General features: G+C 44.1%; 1 protein-coding gene across 1 annotated transcript in view; it reads left to right on the forward strand.

Annotated features, from left to right (window-relative positions):
• LOC134337688 (mucin-2-like) overlaps positions 1-23,570 on the forward strand; it is a 221,663-nt gene that overhangs the window by 125,298 nt on the left and 72,795 nt on the right. The window contains exons 5-10 of the mRNA XM_063032880.1: positions 4,779-4,805; positions 20,086-20,263; positions 20,372-20,469; positions 21,631-21,654; positions 22,351-22,374; positions 23,000-23,023. Coding sequence (XP_062888950.1) covers positions 4,779-4,805; positions 20,086-20,263; positions 20,372-20,469; positions 21,631-21,654; positions 22,351-22,374; positions 23,000-23,023 — 375 coding nt within the window. The remainder of the gene's footprint in view (positions 1-4,778; positions 4,806-20,085; positions 20,264-20,371; positions 20,470-21,630; positions 21,655-22,350; positions 22,375-22,999; positions 23,024-23,570) is intronic.

The following is a 23,570-nucleotide window of genomic DNA, read 5'->3' on the forward strand; positions in this document are numbered from 1 at the left end:
CCCCCTCCTGTCTTCTCCTATCATTTTGGATCTCCCCCTCCCCCTCCCACTTTCAAATCTCTTACTAGCTCTTCTTTCAGTTAGTCCTGACGAAGGGTCTTGGCCCGAAACGTCGACTGTACCTCTTCCTATAGATGCTGCCTGGCCTGCTGCGTTTACCAGCAACTTTTATGGGTGTTTCAAGGACCCTTCATCTCATGTTCTCAATATTTATTGCTTATTAATTTTTTTTATCGTTTGTATTTGCACAGTTTGTTCTCTTTTGCACACTGGTTGTCCACCGTGTTGGATGCAGCCTTTCATTCATTTTATTATCATTATTAGATTTATTGAGTATGCCTGCAGGAAAACAAATCTCAGGGTTGTAAATGGGAATATGTATGTATTTGTTTTGATAATTTTACTTTGATCTTTGATATTCATAGGGCCCTTGATATTCTTGGACATAATGCAAAGAATGCTAATGTGTATTACAAGTGGACTCAGATAAAGATGTCTTTCTGTACTTATGGGAAGATAGAGACCCTTAGAAAATTTACTGCTTGGAATTCACAGTCCCTGATGATTCCCTTTCAGAAGTTATGTTGTTAGTTGATTGATAAGTGAAGGGTAGTAAGGGAAATGAGCCTGGATTGGTAATTGGAGTTCTAGTTTTGCAAACAGTGATCACAACTCCCCCAGATTTAGGATAGTTATGGATAACGATAGGAATCAAGGGAAGAGTGGACCTTGTGATTGAAATGGAAAAGGTGAACTACAACAGCATGAAGAAGCAGCTGTGGATAGTCAATTTCGAGTAGCTGTTATTGGTTTAGTTCATATATGAAATGTTAGAGTCCTTTGAAGGACAACTGGTCAGAAGCCAGGACCAAAATGTTCCTGTGAGGAACACAGATCCGAATGGCAAATTTTAGAATCCTTAGAAAGAAGAACTTGAAATCTGGTTGGGCTCCAATGGAATATAAAGGCTGCAGGAGAGTACATCAACAGGGTATCAGGAGTTCTAAAAATGCCATAAAATACCCTTAGAGAGAAGAACTAAGGAAAATCCTGAGGCATTTAATGCAATCTTTATAAAAAAGAGGATGGTTATACCTCTGAAGAACAAAGGAGGGAAATCATACCTGGAGCCAAATCAGGTGGGTGAGGAACTATATAATTTAGTGCTTTAGATCAATATTCACCAAGGAAGAGGGCATACACTATATTGAGCTTATGGATGGACAGGTATGGTGATGTTTAAAGCATGAGGCTAATTGGAATGAGAGCAATATTATCAATCTTTTTGGTATCTTCTCTTTCAATTATGATCATAAACACATGAACTGTAACAATCAAAACAACGTCTTTCAAGAGAAAAGACTTTCTTTACCACCAACTCCACTTTGACCATTCTGATGCCAAATTTATATTCACAACTTGTTACCAACTTGCTTTGCATGTGATGGTGGGAGGTTTGTAGAATGCATTCCACATCAGTTGAAGTCAAGGAAGCATAAATTATACTTGGCACAAATAGTGAATTGTTTAAGACCTATTTAAATATTGAGGCAGAATCAGAATCAGCTTTAATATCACTGGCATATGTTGTGAACTTTGTGGCAACAGTACAATACAATACATAATAACAGAGAAAAATATGAATTACAGTAAGCTTGTTATTTCTTCAAAGAATTCCAACAGGTTTGTCAGAGAAGATTTTCCCATGAGGAAACCACGTTGACTATGGTCTGTTTTATCATGTACCTGCAAGTACCTGCAGGTTGTGACTTAGGAGCCTGATTGAATTTTTTGAGGATGTAACTAAACACATTGATGAAGGAACAGCAGTAGATGTCGTGTATATGGATTTCAGCAAGGCATTTGATAAAGTACCCCATGCCAAGCTTGTTGAGAAAGTAAGGAGGCATGGGATCCAAGGGGACATTGCTTTGTGGATCCAGACTGGCTCACTCACGGAAGGCAAAGAGTGGTTATAGATGGGTCATATTCTGCATGGAGGTTGGTGACCAGTGTTGTGCCTCAGGGATCTGCTCTGGGACCCCTACTCTTGGTAATTTTTATAAATGACCTGGATGAGGAAGTGGAGGGATGGGTTAGTAAATTTGCTGATGACACAACGGTTGGGGTGTTGTGGATAGTCTGGAGTGCTGTCAAAGGTTACAGTGGGACATCGATAGAATGCAAAACTGGGCTGAAAATTGGCAGGTGGAGTTCAACCCAGATAAATGTGAAGTGGTTCAGTTTGGTAGGTCAGATATGATGGCAGAATATAGTATTAATGGTAACACTCTTGGCAGTGTGGAAGATCAGAGGGATCTTGGGGTCCAAGTTCATAGGATACTCAAAGCTGCTACACAGGTTGACTCTGTGGTTAAGAAGGCATATGGTACATTGGCCTTCATAAACAGTGAGATTAAGTTTAGGAGCTGAGAGGTAATGTTACAGCTATATAGGACCGTGGTCAGTCCCCACTTGGAGCACTGACCTCAGTTCTGGTCACTTCAATACAGGAAGAATGTGGAAACCATAGAAAAGGTGCAGAGGAGGTTTGCAATGCTATTGCCTGGGTTGGGGAGCATGCCTTCTGAGAATAGGTTGAGTAAACTCGGCCTTTTCTCCTTGAAGTGACAGAGGATGAGAGGTGACCTGATAGAGGTGTATATGATGATGAGAGGCATTGATCATGTGGGTAGTCAGAGGCTTTTTCCCAGGTCTGAAATGGCTAGAACAAGAGGGCAGATTTTTAACGTACTTGGAAGCAGGTACAGAGGAGATGTCAGGGGTAAGTTTTTTTACTCAGAGTGGTGAGTGCGTGGAATGGGCTGCCGGTGGCGGCGGTGGAGGCTGAGGAAATGATAGGGTCTTTTAGGAGACTCCTGGATAGGTACATGGAGTTTAGAAAAATAGAGGGCTGTGGGTAAACCTAGGTAGTTCTAAGGTAAGGACATGATCGGTACAGCTTTATCGGCCGAAAGGCCTGGATTGTGCTCCAGGTTTTCTACGTTTCTGTGTTTCTACCCTGAAACCATATCCTTAACAATTGACTCCAACATCTTCTCAACCAATGAGTGCAGACTAACTGGTCTCTCATTTGCATTATTCTACCTCTCTTCCTTCTTGAAGAGTGGATCGACATTTGCAATTTTCTCGTCTTCCAGAATCTAATGATTCTTGAAAGATCAGTATTAAAACTTCCGCAATGTCTTCACCATCTCCTTCAGAACCCTTTGAGTGGATACCACCTGGTCCAGGTGACTTGTATACCTTCAAACCTTTCAGTTTCCCAAGAAGCTTCTCTGTAATATTGACAACTTCAGACACTTTCCTCCTGACACTCTCGAACATCCAGTATACTGCTGGTGTCTTCCACTGTGAAGACTGATGAACTTCATCCGCTGTTTCCTTGCACCCAATTACAACCTTTCCAGCGTCACTTTCCAGTGCTCCAATATCCACTCTCACCTCTCTGTTACACCTTATGTACCTGAAGAAACTTTTCATACCCTCTTTATTATTGGCTAGTATACTTTTGTATCATCTCATTCTTAATAGTTTTTTGATTTTGTGAAGAAACTCAATCAAGTTTGTAAGGAACAAATTGCCCTGAACAGAGCCGTGTTGGCTCTCCCAGTACACAACAGCACAAATAACAAACGTCCAGCTGCAATAATTCCCTTCAACTACTACCCCCAGTCTTTTATAAGCAAACTAGTTCTGAATTCAAGTGACCAATTTGCCACTGATCCCATACACCTTAATCTTCTCATAAGGAAGATTTTGAAATGCCTTGGTAAAATCCAGGTAGGCAACATCCACAGCTCTAGCTCCATCCATCACCCTTGTCAAAAAACTAATCAAGATTTGCCCATCCCATGCTGGCTCTCCTTAATTAGTACATGATTTTGTAAATACTCTTAAATTCTACCCCGAAGAATTCTCTCCAGTAACTTCCTTACCATTGACATGAGACACACAGGTGTATCATTTCCAGGATTATCCCTTCTTCCCTCTGAATAATGGAACATTAGCTACCTGCCAGTCCTCTGGGATGTCGCCTGTGGCTAGAGGTGCAAGCATTTTGGTCAGGGCCCTAGCAGTCTCACCCATGTCCTCTCTCAATAAGCTGTTGTATATCCCATCAGGTCCCGGGGATTTGTTCATGTTAATTCTCTTTAAGAGACTCAACACTCTCTCCTGATTTATTTCAAAATGCACTAGCATATCAGAATTTTCACCAATGAACTCCCTATACAAGTCATTCTCCTTCGTAACCACGGATATAAAGTACTCTGATGGACCTCACCCATGTCCTCCACATCCAAGCTAATATTTCCAACAGGTGTAATGTTGCTGTTGGATTCTATTGTGAGAACGACCAGCAAAGTGATCAGAGCTGCCAAGATTACAGAATAAGATTCACCTGCCCTCCATTTTGTAAGTATGGGAAAATGGAAGTCATGGAGTTCAGAACATCAGCTATAGAATGACGGTTGGATCTTTAGCTGATTTAATGCAGTCTGAGCTGATCATTCCCTCTCCCACCGTCTTACTAAAGGTATCTATGTTCACTTCTGTATTGTCCAAAATTCCAGTTACCCATATCTTGAACACTCCTTATTTGACACTTCCTGGAGTTTGAGAAAGCCTTGGAACCCTGGGTGACAGGTGAGGCCCAGGTGGGAAGAGAAGACACTTCCACAGATAGCCCATGTGATGATTGATTGTCAATAATTTAAAAATTGCTATTAACTGAATTGTTTTGTTTCTGCTTTTAGGTGCTGTTCTTTCTACTCCAGATACATGTGAGTATATCCTGTCCACTCTAAATAGGAAGATCTTTGACTAATGTTCAACTGCAACTTCAAGCCTCATCTGGCTGTTTTAAGAGCTCCTTGATATGAATTATATTGAATCGCACTTCCAACCTCGTAACAATATGGCCATAAGACCTTTCCTTCTCAAACAATTCGATGCATTTAGATCACTAACCATTCCCTCATTCTGTGGGTTAGTCTGGCACTGGAATTGCAACAATCCAATTGGCGCCCATATTTTCCATTCATCTGTCACCAGTTCCAAATGGTCAACTTAGATTGACTGCTGTTTAAAAGCAACATCTAGTGACCTATGTATGACCATGTAGAACATGCTTCATGCAGAATTATTTACTCTGGGTGGGACAGAATATGAAGAAAAAAGAAAACGCATTTAAGTTCCAAAGAGGTCAGGTAGCACCACACTCACAAACGGAGTTCAGTATTTATCAAAGCAACACACATCAAAGTTGCTGGTGAACGCAGCAGGCCAGGCAGCATCTCTAGGAAGAGGTACAGTTGACGTTTCAGGCCGAGACCCTTTGTCAGGACTAACTGAAGGAAGAGTTAGTAAGAGATTTGAAAGTGGGAGGGGGAGGGGGAGATCTAAAATGATAGGATAAGACAGGAGGGGGAGGGATAGAGCCAAGAGCTGACAGGTGATTGGCAAAGGGGATATGAGAGGACCATGGGGGGACAGGAGGTCCGGGGAGAAAGACAAGGGCGGGGGGGAACCCAGAGGATGGGCAAGGAGTATAGTCAGAGGGACAGAGGGAGAAAAAGGAGAGCGAGAGAAAGAAAATGTGTATAAAAATAAATAACAGATGGGATACGAGGGGGAGGTGGGGCATTAGCGGAAGCTGGAGAAGTCAATGTTCATGCCATCAGGTTGGAGGCTACCCAGACGGAATATAAGGTGTTGTTCCTCCAACCTGAGTGTGGCTTCATCTTTACAGTAGAGGAGGCCGTGGATAGACATGTCAGAATGGGAATGGGATGTGGAATTAAAACGTGTGGCCACTGGGAGATCCTGCTTTCTCTGGCGGACAGAGCGTAGGTGTTCAGCAAAGCGGTCTCCCAGTCTGCGTCGGGTCTTGCCAATATATAGAAGGCCACATCAGGAGCACCGGACGCAGTACATCACCCCAGCCGACTCACAGGTAAAGTGTCGCCTCACCTGGAAGGACTCTCTGGGGCCCTGAATGGTAGTGAGGAAGGAAGTGTATGGGCATGTGTAGCATTTGTTCCGCTTACAAGGGTAAGTGCCAGGAGGGAGATCAGTGGGGAGGGATGAGGGGGATGAGTGGACAAGGGAGTCGAGTAGGGAGCGATCCCTGCAGAAAGCAGAGAGCGGGGGGAGGGAAAGATGTGCTTAGTGGTGGGATTCCATTGGAGGTGGCAGAAGTTACGCAGAATAATATGTTGGACCCGGAGGCTGGTGGGGTGGTAGGTGAGGACCAGGGGAACCCTATTCCTAGTGGGGTGGCGGGAGGATGGAGTGAGAGCAGATGTGCGTGAAATGGGGGAGATGCGTTTGAGAGCAGAGCTGATGGTGGAGGAAGGGAAGCCCCTTTCTTTAAAAAAGGAAGACATCTCCCTCATCCTGGAATGAAAAGCCGCATCCTAAGAGCAGATGGAGACGGAGGAATTGCAAGAAGGGGATGACATTTTTGCAAGAGACAGGGTGAGAAGAGGAATAGTCCAGATAGCTGTGAGAGTCAGTAGGCGTATAGTGGACATCAGTGGATAAGCTGTCTCCAGAAATAGAGACAGAAAGATCTAGAAAGGGGAGGGAAGTGTTGGAAATGGACCAGGTAAACTTGAGGGCAGGGTGAAAGTTGGAGGCAAAGTTAATAAAGTCAACGAGCTCAGCATGTGTGCAGGAAGCAGCGCCAATGCAGTCATTGATGTAGCGAAGGAAAAGTGGGGGACAGATACCAGAATAGGCACGGAACATAGATTGTTCCACAAAGCCAACAAAAAGGCAGGCATAGCTAGGACCCATATGGGTGCCCATAGCTACACCTTTAGTTTGGAGGAAGTGGGAGGAGCCAAAAGGAGAAATTATTAAGAGTAAGCACTAATTCCGTTAGACGGAGCAGAGTGGTGGTAGAGGGGAACTGATTAGGTCTGGAATCCAAAAAGAAGTGGAGAGCTTTGAGACCCTCCTGACGGGGGATGGAAGTATATAGGGACTGGACATCCATGGTGAAAATAAAGCGGTGGGGGCCAGGGAACTTAAAATCATCGAAAAGTTTAAGAGCGTGAGAAGCGTCATGAACATAGGTAGGAGGGATTGAACAAGGGGGGATAAAACCGTGTCGAGGTATGCAGAAACGAGTTCGGTGGGGCAGGAGCAAGCTGAGACAATAAGTCTGCCAGGAAAGGCAGGTTTGTGGATCTTGGGTAGGAGGTAGAAACGGGAAATGCGAGGTGTGGGAACTATAAGGTTGGTAGCAGTGGATGGGAAATCCTCTGAGCGGATAAAGTCGATGATGGTGTGGGAGACGGTGGCCTGGTGCTCCTTAGTGGGGTCACGACCGAGGGGTAAATACGAGGAGGTATCCGCGAGCTGTCGCTGTGCCTCGGCAAAGTAGAGGTCAGTACTACCTTCTACCTCCTACCCAAGATATAGTTCCCACACCTCGCACTTTCCATTTTTACCTCCTACCCAAGATCCACAAACCTGCCTGCCCTGGCAGACCTATTGTCTCAGCTTGCTCCTGCCCCACCAAACTCGTTTCATTCCAGGACTAGGGAGATGTCTTCCTTTTTTAAAGAAAGGGGCTTCCCTTCCTCCACCATCAACTCTGCTCTCAAACGCATCTCCCTCATTTCACGCACATCTGCTCTCACTCCATCCTCCCACCACCCAACTAGGAATAGGGTTCCCCTGGTCCTCACCAACCACCCCACCAGCCTCCAGGTCCAACATATTATTCTCCGTAACTTCCGCCACCTCCAACGGGATCCCACCACTAAGCACATCTTTCCCTCCCCAACCCACTTTCCGCAGGGATCGCTCCCTACGCGACTCCCTTGTCCATTCGTCCCCCCCATCCCTCCCCACTAATCTCCCTCCTGGCACTTATCCTTGTAAGCGGAACAAGTGCTACACATGCCTTTACACTTCCTCCCTTACTACCATTCAAGGCCCCAGACAGTCGTTCCAGGTGAGGCGACACTTCACCTGTGAGTTGGCTGGGGTGATATACTGTGTCTGGTGCTCCCGATGTGGCCTTCTATATATTGGCAAGACCCGACGCAGACTGGGAGATCGTCTCACTGAACACCTACGCTCTGTCCGCCAGAGAAAGCAGGATCTCCCAGTGGCCACACATTTTAATTCCACATCCCATTCCGATTCTGACATGTCTATCCACGGCCTCCTCTACTGTAAAGATGAAGCCACACTCAGGTTGGAGGAACAACACCTTATATTCTGTCTGGGTAGCCTCCAACCTGATGACATGAACACTGACTTTTCCAACTTCCGCTAATGCCCCACCTCCCCCTCGTATCCCATCCGTTATTTATTTTTATACACACACATTCTTTCTCTCTCTCCTTTTTCTCCCTCTGTCCCTCTGACTATACTCCTTGCCCATCCTCTGGTTCCCCCCCCTTGTCTTTCTCCCCGGACCTCCTGTCCCATGATCCTCTCATATCCCCTTTGCCTATCACCTGTCCAGCTCCTGGCTCCATCCCTCCCCCTCCTGTCTTCTCCTATCATTTTGGATCTCCCCCTCCCCTTCCCACTTTCAAATCTCTTACTAACTGTTCCTTCAGTTGCTCCTGACGAAGGGTCTCGGCCTGAAACGTCGACTGTACCTCTTCCTAGAGATGCTGCCTGGCCTGCTGCGTTCACCAGCAACTTTGATGTGTGTTGCTTGAATTTCCAGCACCTGCAGAATTCCTGTAGTTCAGTATTTATCGAATAGATGATATGCTCAGAACCTTCCATCAACAACCTGGCAGAAATATCACTGAGAACAGTCATGTTGAGTTGATATGGAAGGAAAGCCTGACAGTCATAAGTTTTATCAACAGTCTCTGATGAACACTGGCTCAGCTGTTGTCCATTGGAACACCAACGAGTCAATCTTGATTTTAAAGGGAGTAATGGGGTTGTGTACTCATCTACATTGTTGAGTCTGCAGAACAACTGGGCAATTAACAAAGCAGAGGGGAAAAGATATAAATTAACACATCCCCAAGAATTGGCCAATTGTTGGACAACACAATGATAAATAAAATCTAGCCATTTTCAATGGATGTCTAGACATTTGTCATAGCCGAGACGTCCACCAATAACATTGTTGCTATGCTTGCATTAGGAGCTGAGCTGAAGCTGCGTGTTCTGCATTCATTTGTTCACCTTCTGACACTTCAAGCACACTCCTCTGATCACAATGTTGAAGGAACACATGCAGTGACATATTCACTACTCACTGGTGTGGGTGCGCTCATGCTTACGCAGCTCAACACCATTCAGAGTCCAATATATTTCTCTTGCGTCAGCATCCTGAAGCTACAAATACAATCTGCAGTGCACATTGTAATAACTGATCGTGTTTAACCCCAGCTATGCCTGCCTTTCATTGGCATCGTGGAACAAGCCATGATCTGAATCTACACTAGTAACACTCCTCAACTCTTTCTCTGCTATGGTGAGGGTGTTGTTTCTGCACCTGTGTGGAAATTACGCAGCATCTCTGGAAAGAAAATCATGTTGACACCTGAACCTTTAACTTGGAGCTTTGAGTGTGAGTAGGTATTTCCAGTAGGATGGCAGCATGGTCAGATGCAGCAGCTACCTGTGTCCAATCGAACTTCTCTTTGTTCATCCTTTATATCTTCTTTTTATGATCGCAGGTCACTGCAAAGTACTGCAGGACTGTCCCATCAGTGAGTTGTTTGATAGCGATGGAGCTGGACTTGTTGCGTATCACTGTTTTGTTTCCACCTGGACTTGTTGCACCATAATGGTGCATGGTGCGAGTAGATGTTTTTATTGGAATTACAAGCCCCTGTTGAACTTTGGTAATGTGGTATACTGTGGAGCCGTGTTGCCTCAGCATTGGCGAGAACTAGTCCAAATGCATGGGCTTGCATTTTGCATCCACCCAGGAGAGGAGCTGCCGAGGCGATGTTTGGGAAATTCTATGGGGAGGTCTAGAATCTATATTGGGTTGGAACCTCGTGACTCCTTTCAGTGCTGCTCTCCAGTGGACCAGAACTTTTCTGAAATTGTAACATATCTGCTATTTGTTCCACAGTATGTGCTATGTGCTGTTGGTAACACATGTTGCACCTTGGCCCTGGAAATATGCTGCTTCATCAGCCGTATTCATATATGGTTATACAATAATTAAACATAGAAAACATAGAAAATAGGTGCAGGAGTAGGCCATTCGGCCCTTCGAGCCTGCACCACCATTTATTATGATCATGGCTGATCATCCAACTCAGAACCCTACACCAGCCTTCCCTCCATACCCTCTGATCCCCCTAGCCACAAGGGCCATATCTAACTCTCTCAAATATAGCCAATGAACCGGCCTCAACTGTTTCCTGTGGCAGAGAATTCCACAGATTCACCACTCTGTGTGAAGAAGTTTTTCCTAATCTCAGTCCTAAAAGGCTTCGCCTTTATCCTCAAACCGTGACCCCTCGTTCTGGACTTCCCCAACATCGGGAACAATCTTCCTGCATCTAACCTGTCCAATCCCTTTAGGATTTTATACGTTTCAATCAGATCCCCCCTCAATCTTCTAAATTCCAACGAGTACAAGCCCAGTTCATCCAGTCTTTCTTCATATGAAAGTCCTGCCATCCCAGGAATCAATCTGGTGAACCTTCTTTATACTCCCTCTATGGCAAGGATGTCTTTCCTCAGATTAGGGGACCAAAACTGCACACAATACTCCAGGTGTGGTCTTACCAAGGCCTTGTACAACTGCAGTAGTACCTCCCTGCTCCTGTACTCGAATCCTCTTGCATACCATTCGCCTTTTTCACTGCCTGCTGTGCCTGCATGCCCACTTTCAATGACTGGTGTATAATGACACCCAGGTCTCGTTGCACCTCCCCTTTTCCTAATCGGCCACCATTCAGATAATAATCTCTTTTCCTATTTTTGCCACCAAAGTGGATAACTTCACATTTATCCACATTAAATTGCATCTGCCATGAATTTGCCCACTCACCCAACCTATCCAAGTCACCCTGCATCCTCTTAGCATCCTCCTCCTTGAAGTTGAACTTGAACTTGAGATAGGTGCTAACAAAGCTTGAAGAGGTTTTATACAAACTCACAGCATGGCAGAAAACAGGCAAGTTGGGTAAAATGCTGAGAAATGGAAAGACATCCACATCTGTGCACAAAAGAGAAAAGCAAATTATTTGTTGACTGCTGACTGATTGGAAAATACCAATGTTCACAATGACCTTGGTATTCTTGGAGAGAATTCAGTGAAATCTAATGAGCACCTGCAGTATTTAGTGAGGCAAATGCTCTGTATTACATGTGGATTTAGGCAAATGCTCTGTATTACATGTGGATTTAGATAAAGGTGTCTTTCTGTACTTAATGTGGAGATAGTGACACCTTAACTATTGTGTGCAGTGTTAGTCTTATCAAAGAAGAATTATTGCTTGGAATTCACTGTCCCCAGGTACTCTGTTGTTATGCTAAGGGTAGCAATGGAAATGAGTCTGGCTAGAGGACTGGAGTTTCAGTGCAGAATAATCTTACGAACAGTGATCATAACTCTGTCAGATTTAGGATTGTTATGGATGATGATAGGAATTAGGAGAAGATTGGACCTTGGGAGTAAGCGACTAAAATGGAAAAAAACAGCAAGAACTGCATGAGGAAGCGACTGGGGATAGTAGATATTGAGTAGCTGCTATTGGGCTAGTCCAAATATGAAATGTGGGAGTCATTAAAGCACCAGTGGTAAGAACACAGACCAAAATATTCCTGTGAGGAACAAAGATGAGATTGGTTGATTTTGGGATCCTTAGACAAACGGACTCGATGTAAATTTAGGCAGAAATCCAAAGGAAATATATGTAAGGTTTAGGAACCTATAATCAGTTTGGGCTCCTGCAGAATATGAAGGAAACATGGAAGTGTGTTCACAGGGAATCATGAGGTCTAAGCGTTGTCAAAAATATCCTCGGTGAGAATAACTAAGGTAAATACTGAGGATTTAATGCAAACATCATAAACAAGAAGGTAGCTGGATAGATGGTATTACCTTTAGAACAAAGGAGGGAAATTATACCTGCAGACTAATCAAGTGGGTGAAGAATATGTAAGTTTGCTCTTGGGATCAGTAAGTACCAAGGAGGACATGGAGCACGTGGAGCTCAGGAACAGGTATGTGACTATCATGAATGATGAGAGCAGCAATTTTCAGTATTAGTCTTTTGGTAACTCCTCTTTCAGTAATCACACTTCAGTATGTATGCATGCAGGTACTATCTGTGTAGAGAAAAGACCCTCTTTACTACCTACTCCACCTTAATCATTTTGGCACTTGTTATCCATTTGCTTTGCATGTGACATTGGTAGATTTGTGAATTTCATTTCTCAGCAGTTGAAGGCAAAGTAGGACAGATTATACTTGGCACAAATAGTGAACTGCTTAAGACCCACAAAAATATTGAGGCAGAGACGATATTTGACTGGAGGAGATGCAGGAAATATAGATAAGAATTTGGGAGACAGTGACAATTTTGAGATTAACGATCCACTGGTAATTTCCAGAGCTGGAGGTTTATTGATGACAGGATGGATGACAGGAGTTAAAACATAGACCATAGAACAATACAGCACAAGAACAGACCTTTTGGCCCACTTTGTTATAATCAACCAATTAATATTCAAATAGTCAACAAAACTAATCCCTCTATCTACTGTCATGTGACCGGCAACAATGAATATCAATTGAGTCAGGTTTTATACAAACATATTAAATTCTGCTCAACAATAGCAAATAATATTCAAACGACTAATTTAACCGAAGTTAACTGCTATATGGCAACTCTGGAACAGTTCTTAAAAGGGTGTATGTGAAAGCAGTTCTTAAAGTGGTAAATTTGAACAGTTTTTAGAATGGTAAATTCGAAAGTCCAAAAGATTTATACGGTCAATTAGGAGAGACTTTCCTGAAGTAAAGAATTCCTCGAAGACATGACGTTACTGCTGATCCCAGCCGAAACCTGCCTTGTCCACAGGATTCACAATGATGGAAATAAAATGGTTTAAAGGAACTGACCTTTTCTTCTGGAGAATAGACACTGCACAATCCTTCCTGCTTTTGTCACAATGAGGTGCTGGGAATGGACCCAAATGCGAGACACAGACACTGAAGTACAAGGAACAGGACTTGACTGGAGCAGGGACGTGACAGGATACAGACAAGGAGCAGGGACAAGAACGCAGACTTGAGCTACGGAAAGTGGTACCAGGACTAGAAACCAAGGGCTAGGAGAAAAGGCATCGACTCCGAGCCCGAGACTGGAGAAGGACCCAGAACCTGAGACTTGCCTCGGGCTTGGACCCCAGAACCAGGCAAGGACATAACATGGCTTCAGGACAGGACATAGCTGGGGACTAGAGGCCTGAGCTTGGAGACAGGCTGGGCTCTTTGTCATGAGGCTGGGGTCTCGAGTCTGGAGCTTGGAAGCTGGGGACTTCAGGCTTGTGTTCTTGGAGCTCGGATGCGGGATCCGAGAGGCTGGCGTTCCCGGAGCTCGGCTGCGGGGTCCTCGAGGCTGGTGTTCCCGGAGCTCAGCTGCGGGATCTTCATCTTGAAATGCGGAAGCTGATAACTCGGAGGCTGGAGCTGAGAGATAGACTGGGAACTGAACATCAACATAGGGCTGGGCCTTGTCCTTCAAAAATCCAGGACTCATCGTTAACAGGACATGAACATGAGACAGGACAGATCATAGACATAGAGCTGGGACTTATACTTAGACAAGCCAGGACTCAACCTCTCCACACCAAGGTGGGACAGGTCCACCTGTTGGGTAACAGCAGAACAGCCAGACTTACCCAACAGAGGCAAAGACAAGACAAGCATGTCCCCCCGCAGGGCAACAACAAAACAGCCTGATTTACCCCAATGAGACGAGGACAAGACAAGACATGATCCCCCCACAGGGCAACAGCACAGCAGAACAGCCTGACTTACCCTCACAGAGGCAAGGACAAGAAGAGAAACACCAAAGAACAACAGACAGTTCTATCTCTGCTTCAGCATTGCTCCGAATCACAGTTACAGCCAGCAACCTCCGCTGGCTACAGAAACAGCCGGATCCCTACCTAGCTTGGAGTGGCTGACGGCCACTCAGCTGGCCCAGAAAACAGCCAAATCCATACCACAAAAACTACACCAACAAGTGGCAACAAGGCTTCATGAAGCAGTGGTCCTCCAACCAGGCCTAGAGATCACAAATGGTTTCACTAGACTTCCATCAGCAGTTTGCTCCAAGGGAGACTGACATGGCAAACCAGCAGCCCACACTCAACCCTAGGCTACTTATATTCAAAGCCCCAAGATGGGAATCAGGTGCCTATGCTTAACTCAATCAAACGAGGGACAGCTGGAAGACCAGGAGTCCTGAGTCCATGGACCGGATCATGAACTGGAATGCAGACTTAACGGACCGGACCATGACAGCTTTAGCAGAGGATATCTCAGATGCAGGTCACTTTTTCTTGAACAAAGATTCAATAAAGGTCGATCATGTCCAAAACCACCAAATGATATCAGCTTTACTCGACTTTGCGAGTTCCTGTACTTTAGTAAGGTCTTCACTCTCCAATACTACCTACAACAGAAAGTAGAACTCCACTTTAAAATGAAACTACGTCATAAGACGAATACGCAGCATAACAGAGTATCCGACGAATTAAATAACGAACTAAACTTAAAACTCAACTGGAAAAAACTAACTGCATCACCACAGGGGTCTCCCTTTTATACCGTGGTGAACATGTCATCACGTGACCTCACACTGGCGGGAAAATTACATTACCCCACTCAATTACATCATGGTCATAAGACAGTCACAAGATAAACATGAGGTATGTAATACTACACAATGTCTATGTCTTTCTATTTCACTACATTCATATGCCCACCTAAACATCTCTTAAACATCCCTAATGTATCACCCTCTACCACCAACCCAAGCAGTGCATTCCAGGCACCCACCACACTGTGTAAAACAAAACATGCCCCTCACATCTTCCTTCAAATTACTTCCTTTCACCTGAAGTGTGTACCCTCTGTTTCTAATTACTTCAACACTGGGAAAAATATACTGTCTGTCTACTCTATGCCTTTCATAATCTTATAAACCTCTATCAGATCCTCACCCAGACCGCTGCACCGAAGAAAATAATACGTTTATCTAAATTCTCATTATAGCACGTGCCCTCTAATTCAGGCAGCATCCTTGTAAACATTATCTGCACCCTCTCCAAAGCCTCAAGATTCTTCTTCTAATAGGGCAACCAGAACTGTATGTAATACTCCAGATGTGGCCTAACTAGAGTTGTATAAAGCTGCAAAAACCATTGCTTTACATTTGACCTACCAAGGTGCAACAACTCACATTTTTGTCAGGTTAAACTGCATCTGCTATTTCTCTGCCCATATCTACAACTGATCTATATACTGCTGCATTCCTTGCCAGTCTTTTATATTATCCTCAACACCAATCTGCTTACTATCTGAAAATTTACTAATCCACCTATCTGGGGTATATTTTCATCCAAGCCATTTGTATACATCACAAACAGAAGAGGTCAGCCCAGCACAGATCACTGCAGAATACCACATCTCACACAGACGGTAGAAGGGAGATACTCTCCCTGCCATGAACCTCCAAGCGCCGCAAACTTGCCGATGCAGCACCATTGGAAGCACACAACCGCAGCGGACTCTGAGTCCGTCCAAAAATTTCGAACCTCCAACCAGCCCTCCGACACCAAGCACCGAGAACCATCCTCTGCCAAATGCTTCGACCCCACCCCGGCCGCTGAGCAACAAGCAAAGCCGAGGACTCGGGGCCTTCCCCTCCGGAGATTCTGGATCACACAGTTGCAACAGCAGTGAAGCAGACATTTCAGAAGTTTCACCAGATGTTCCTCCGTGCTCTCACATCTGTCTCCATCAAATCAGGATTGTGCACGGCACCCTACTTGACAGATAACAGACATCACCACCGGAGTGGCCGCTGCGAGTTGCGTTGCACCTCCATCTTCTCCTCTTCTCAAAATAACGGAGCAACCTGCCAGTTTTCTGAGATGATGCCTGTGGCTAGACAGAACAAAAGATATTGGTCAGCAGTCTCTTCTCTTATCTTTCTCAATAAACTGCTGTATATCCTTTCACAATCACGGATTCGGCAGTGCATCAGATTCGGCAATTGCACTGGTGAATATGCACATGTCAGCTAATTATTATTTCATTGTGATAGTATTGGACCCAGCGGAGAGAGAGCAGCTGACCTTGGCCATGAGATTCATTCGTCAGAGTGATCCGTCGAGACAGCAATATTCCGTTGAATTCCTATGTATGAACTCATGTTTCTGTCTCCAGCGTGACAGAAGGATTTTGCCAAGTAATTGACCCAGGAAAGTTTGAACAGTGATGTTTTGACATTGGTGGCTTGAGAAGAGGGTGCCTTCTATTCTCAGTGCATGTCCTGACTCTACATTCCGAGAGTCCCAAGTCTGTATACTGAGCTTCTCTAGTCTACATTACGTTTCTCCGGTATCTATTCCAAGCTTTTCAAGTCACAAGTACACAGGTTCCCAGCATTGTGGTCCCATGACTCAGATCTGCATTACAAATGAGCGCTTCGAGCAAGCTTTTCAATTGATTCAACAAATCGTCATTCAAGTCAATAGTGTAAATTCTGGAAGAGCCCTACTCCAAAAGCTGAACCCTGGCTGGAGTGTACAAGTACACAAGTAAAGTAACCCAATCAAGAGTATTTTTAGCCCCTTGATGCAAGTCATGGTACAGACTGGGAACATTGAATTTTTATGTAGCAACTTAAAACAGATTGATAGAGAACCACCTAACTTAGCGATGAAAGAAACCTGTTTATGCTGTCTTGATCTGTGTATATCCTAATTGTGTCTGGAAAAAATTGTGAACAGTAAAACACTGTGAACAAGATTTGAAAAGGTTCCTTCTCTAGGTTTCAAGTTTCATGGTTTCAAGGTTTTCCAAAGACTTTTCTCTATGTTCCCAGGGTTTTCATTTCCCAATCATTTCCAAGGCTTAATATGTTTAGTGTTTTTCAATGTCCGCCCCATCTCAGACTCCCAAGCCACCCTCTGGCCCCGCCCGAGGTTTCTTGATTTCTGTCTGTGAGGGTTCCCAGGCCCCTCAGGATTCCCCGGTCACTCAGTCTGTTGGGGTACCCAGGCCCCTCAAGATTTCACCGGTCTCTCAGTCTGAAGGGGATTCCCATGCCCCTCAAGATTCCCCGGTCTCTCAGTCTGTTGGGATTCCCATGCCTCTCTCTCGTTTCCCAGGTCTCTCGAGTTTTTAGATCTTCCTGGGACACCAGGTGCCAGCTGTAAAGAGGGGGGTCCTGCAGTGACTTCAGACCTGTGCAAGGCATCAGAGAGCTTTTGAGCTCTGAGGTTTTTAGATCACCTGAACTGGTTAATTGTTGCTTAACAGTTATTAATGGTTTTAGTTTCTTGTGTTTTTCTCGAGCGACTCGCTCTTTGTAATGCAGTTTCTGGTGCTTTCTGTTTAAATTTATTTTAATAAATTCAGATTCTGTGTTCATTTTATTCTTGAAGCAAATGCTGTATTACCTCCAATCGGAGGGTCCTCGTTTTGAGAATGATTTGTCTCACGGTGTCACTTGGTTGAGTTACCTCTGTCTAAGCTCTTGTTTTTTCTTTCTCTACATGGAAGTCTTTGGCTCTGATATTGGCAGTGCACACCATGACACTTATCTACCAGCATCACTGAAGGACATCTTGGACAAGTCCCTCTTTCAGGACTTCCAATAGACGTGGGTCTGTGGCGCCTCAGGGGCTGCGCCTAGAGATGAGGGCCCAGTCACAACCACAGATTCAGCAGCGCATCAGATTGGGCAATTGCACTTGTAAAGATGCACGTGTCAGCTAATCATGATTTCATTGTGATAGTATTTAACTCCATTCATTCCGTCGTAGTATAAGTCGAGACTTGGACATAGCTACGCCTTGTTATCTACATTTCGCTTTGCCCGAGAAATTGGACTGTCGAGTCAACTGACTCTGGAGACTAGCGATATTTGTTTTATTCTTAGTTGTTCTTTTCAGCCGTAGCGTAGGTTTCATTTTCCATTCAAGAGTTTTTGTCAATGGTCCTGTTTTGGCCTAGCATTTACTGTTTTCTTTTCCCTTTAACATTGGTCGCATTAAAGTCTGTGAACTATCGACTTGCTTCAGTGTCTCTCACTCCGCACTTGGGCCATATCCGAACCAGATGACATATTCCACCAGACACCATGGACTTACCCACTTCAGTGCTCTTTAAGAGATCCAACATCTCACCTCACTTACATCAAAATGCCCTAGCATGTTACTATATTTGGCAATGAACTCCCTATCCTGCAAGTCATTCTTTTTCGTCACTACTCATTAAGGAACTCACCCACATCCTCCACATCCAGCTGAATGTTTCCCCTCTATTGTTGAGGGGTTCAACCTTCTCCCCACTTACCCTCTTCCTCCTGATGTATGTATAGAATGCCTGAGGACTCTCTTTATTCCCCTTTGCCAATGATTTTTCATGGCCCCCTCTGGGTTTTCTAATTTTTTTTGAGTTTGTTTCTGGCTTACTTGTAATCCTTAAGGGTTGTGTTTGATCTTATCTTCCTGAGCTTTTACTTCTTATCTAAATTCACCACCTCTCTCAGTATCCAAAGTTCTCTTCCATTACCATCTTTGTCCCTTCTTCTGACAGGAACATAATGTACCTGTTTTGTACTGTGGGAAGTCGGTCTTTAAACACACTCCACAGGTTGGATATGGACATACACAAAAATGCTGTTCCTAACTCACTGTCCACAGTTCCTGCCTAATGCTCTCTGAATTTGCCCTGCTTGTCGCGGAGAGAACGGGTGAACCCAAACGCAGGACACTGACACAGAGGTAGCGTAATCAGAAGTGTGTTTATTAATAGTTGCAGGGAAGGCCGGGGAGCGGGGGTTAGATAGAGGAAAGCGGAGGAGTGAGCGAGGCTGGTCCGTGGATCAAAACCGGGTCGCTACAGTGAGAACACGGCAATTAACCACTAAGCCAGCGGAGAATGTAGACGGACGGCGAGATGAGGCACAGCAGGGATGCAGACAAGGGGATGAGCGTGGCTGGGGGAGAGCTGCGGGCGACATGCCATGCTCCTGTTAACTGAGACTGGGTTAACACAGGCAAACAGCGCGGGAACAGAACTTAGAACACACAATTCTAAGCAGTCGAGAGACACGGTTAACACCGGCAAACAGCGCGGATGAACGGAAGAGCAGGAGGCAGGCAAAACTTTTCTTGACACAGGGCACTGCTGGAGCTGAACGGCAAACAGGAGACAGGCAGCAGGCAACACTTATCTTGACACGGAGCGTTAAATGGAAAGACCAACGGCAGGCGATACTTATCACACTGGCTGAAGCAACAATCTGGCAACGAGTGGATGCAAAGCCAGGGATTTTATGCTGCAGGTTTAGATGAGAATCACGTGCCACAATCCAGGAGCCCAGGAGAACATGGGAAAAGAGAATAAGGAGAATAAGAGGAATTAACAGTTGGGACCGTGACACTGCTCTTATTTAATACTCTCCCATAGGTTTCAGACTTAAGCTTAACGATAGCTATCTTAAAAATTAACTGTTTGTAGTCACTTTTCCCTGACTGCTCAGCCACTGAACATTCGGTCAAATGGCCAGGCTCATTCAACAGCAGATCCAGTACAGTACCTGTCTTGTTGGAAGGGGTCAGGACCTGCTCTGGGAGCTGAGTGGAAACAGTCCCATCAGTCACTATGGGACAGGAAGAGTAAAGGAAAGTGACCAGTACATCATTTATCATTGACACATTGCGGTCTCATCTGCAAGTTGATATGATACATTTTGATGCAGAATGTATGCTATGCTGGACAATGTCAGCAGATAAGTTCCACCAAAATGTGTTCACTATTAATGTAAAGTTTTAACGTTTTTTTCTCATCTTCAGCAAAAATATGCAAAACTGAATGGTTTAACATTGATGACCCATCAGGAGAGGGAGATTATGAAGTTTTTAACCATCTGTATATTCAATTTCCCAACCGCATCTGCCTTTATCCAATCGCCTGTGAGGTGGAGACAACATCAGGGGTTCCAGCCTCACAGACTGGAGAGAACATTGAACCGTACGTAACAAAGCTGCTCATATTGTTTCACAAATATTACTTCATTCCAAAAAGCATTGAGAGCTTCTTCAATGACTCCATTACATGTTCCTTCTCTGTGGTGAACAGGTGTAATGTTGCTCGTGGATTCTTCTGTAGGAACGACGATCAAAGTGATCAGATGTGCCAAGACTACAGAATACGATTCACCTGCCCTCAATCACATTGTAAGTATGGGTAAATGCAAGTTATAGAGAGCTCAGAACATAAGTTTTAGAAAAAAATGTGGACCTCTAGCTGATTTAATGTGGTCTGAGCTGATCAATCCCTCTGCCACCCTCTTACTATAGCTATCTATGCTCACTTCCATGTAACCATGTAAAGAGAATCTTTCAAGAGAAAAGACCTCCTTTATTACCTGCTCCAATGCCAAAGACAGCTGATCCATTTGGAGACCCGAACCGCCCACAACTTATTTCCCATGTGCATTACACATGCCACTGACAGCTTTGTGGATACCATTTCACACCTATTGAAGGCAAAGGAGTGCAGATTGTACTTGTCACAGATAATGGCTGATGAGGCACATTGAAGTATTGATGGAGAGATGACGTGTGAATAAAGGAGGAGATATTGTTAGAAGGAGATATAGCAAACATGGACAAGAATTTGGATGACAATGACAATTCTGATTCTGATAATCCGCTGGTAATACGGAAAGCTGGAGCTTTATTGAGGACAGGGTGGATGACGGCATTTGCGAAGGGGTCAGGACCAGTTCTGGAGCTGAGGGGAAACAGATCTTCACATCAGCCATCATGGAACACGAGGGGTAAAGGGAAGTGAGCAGCACATCAGTGATTCTGTAACACATTGGGATCTCATGTGCAAGTTGATGTCATGCATTCTGATACAAAATATTGTTGCATGTCTACTGTGCTCAACTTAGACAGCAGATGAGTACCTCCAGAATGTGTATTCATTATTAATGTAATTCTTATTTCCCATAATCAGTCAGTAGCTGAAAAACATGAATGGGCCAATGGTGATCATAGATTTCAGAACATAAGCCTTGGAAGAAGAAGGGTTGAACAGTCAGCTGATTTAATGTGTTCAGAACCGAACATTCACTCTCCCGCCCTCTTACCATAGCTGTCCAGGCCAAATCCATATTGTCCAAAAATTTGAGTAACCCCAGTCTTGGAAACACATTATTTTACCATCATTTGGAACTAACAGTGCCTTACTCCAGTTTTGTGGTGCCTCAAATGACTGATGATGCCCATATGAAGAGAAGACTTCGTTTCAGCCGGGTGATGATTGATGTATCTAAACTGTCACCACTTTTCAAATTTTAATTAACTGAATTGCTCTGTTTCTGCTTTTAGGTCCCACACCTGCAACAACTACAGGTGAGAATATTCTTCCTATTCTAATGGGATAAACTTTGACTACAGTACAAAAGCTCCATCAAGCAACATCATGTCTGGTTTGAAGGGCTGCTTGAGAGTAATAAACTTGCAACACAGTTACAATGCAACGACGATATTTTCATGAGACATTTCCTTCTGAAGCAATTAGATGCATTGAAATCATCTCATTTAATTTGTCCTTCATTATCTACATTAGTCTGGCAGAGGAATCACAATTGTCTAGTGACATCTCATGCTGTTGCCTTCACCTATCGCCAGGTCCAAGTGGTCAACTGAGATTTGACTGCTGCTTGATACGAACGTCACTGGACCTATGTGCTACCAGGTGCAACGTGCGTTATGTAGACATAGCTACAGAAGTCCCTGAGAGAGGGACAGATAACAATTAATATGTGAAGACAGTATAATTCCAGTGAGGTACGTTAGTTCAGGGCACCAAGACTTACCACTCTCAAAATTGTATTCGGAAGGAATTGGACAGATGAACTGCTCAATGTCATCCATCAATATAAATAGCACTGAGAGGAGACATGTTGAGTCAACATGAAAATAAAAGTTTTACGGTTTTAGATGTTATCAATGGTCTTTCATGAACGGTCGGTGATGATTGACATATATAAACAGATAATAATTTCCAAATTATAATTAACTGAACTTTTTTCTTTTTGCTTTAAGGTAATGCATCTACTACGTCTCCAGGTGAGTATATTCTTCCTATTCTAAAAGCGTAACTGTGACTGCAGTAAAAAGGCTCTGTCAAGCCTCATTGTTTGTATTTCAAGATCTCCTTGATGACAATTAATGTGAAACACAGCTCCATCTTTTCCTCCTGCAATAATTGGATGCATTTAGATCATCAACCAGTCCGTAATTTTCTGGGTCAGTACAGAGCAGGAATTTCATGAGTCAAGTGGGCTCCGATGCCATTTAATCCCCCTTTCGCCAGTTCCAAGTGGTTAACTTTCTCTGACTGCTGTTTGAAAGCAACGTCTGGTGAGCTATGTGCATCCTTGTAGAACACTCTTTATGCAGACATATTTACAAAATTCCCCGTGGGTGGGACGGGATAGAGTGAGGTCGCAAATTCATTTATCTCCAAAGTGTTCATGTGGTCCAGGAATCCAGTCACCCCAACCTTAAGCAAGCCTTATTTGACTGTGCTTTTGCAGCAGGAATGTTTAAACTTCTCTCCCGATTAGTGACCCGAGGTAAATGCTGAACCTGCCGTGTGATGTGAGGACTACACAATGTAAAAGCTGACCTTTAATAACTGTTAATGGTTTTCAAATTATAATTAAATAAATTGTTTTTTTTCTGCTTTCAGGTGCTGGTTCTACTGCAACTCCTAGTGAGTATATCTTTCAAATCTTAAATATTGCAAATTTTAACTGCATTTCAAAGCTCTATCAGACGACATTGTGTCTAGCTTGAAGAGTTTTTTGACTTTAATAATCTTGAAACAGAGAGTGGGTCTTCTTAGCAAACAATAATTGCTGCGTATATTTGCCAGTCTTTGAGAACTCCCAGGTTTCATTCAGAAGTGATATATTTAGGTCATTGCTGTACTAGGGGAAGTTAGGGAACTGTGTCTTGCCTTGTGAATGGAGTTTTCAATGAACAAATTTTTTGTGGACAGTGGTTGCAAATCGATCAGATTTAGCATTGTTTTGGTATCGATCAGTTTCAGGTGAAGACTGAAATCATGAGCGAGTGAAACAAAGGGGAAAAGCTAGGCACAGTAGCACAAGGAAACAGCTGAGGAGGGAAGATATGGAGAATCTGTTGCTGGGTTTATCCACATCCGACATGTACAAGTCACTTGAAGGCAAACTGGTCAGAACTCAGGAACAAAATTTTCCTGTGAGGAACAAAGAAAACTATGCAAAATTTTCATA

Source organism: Mobula hypostoma, chromosome 25 (genome assembly GCF_963921235.1).
Source record: "Mobula hypostoma chromosome 25, sMobHyp1.1, whole genome shotgun sequence".
Taxonomy (NCBI): Eukaryota; Metazoa; Chordata; class Chondrichthyes; order Myliobatiformes; family Myliobatidae; genus Mobula; species Mobula hypostoma.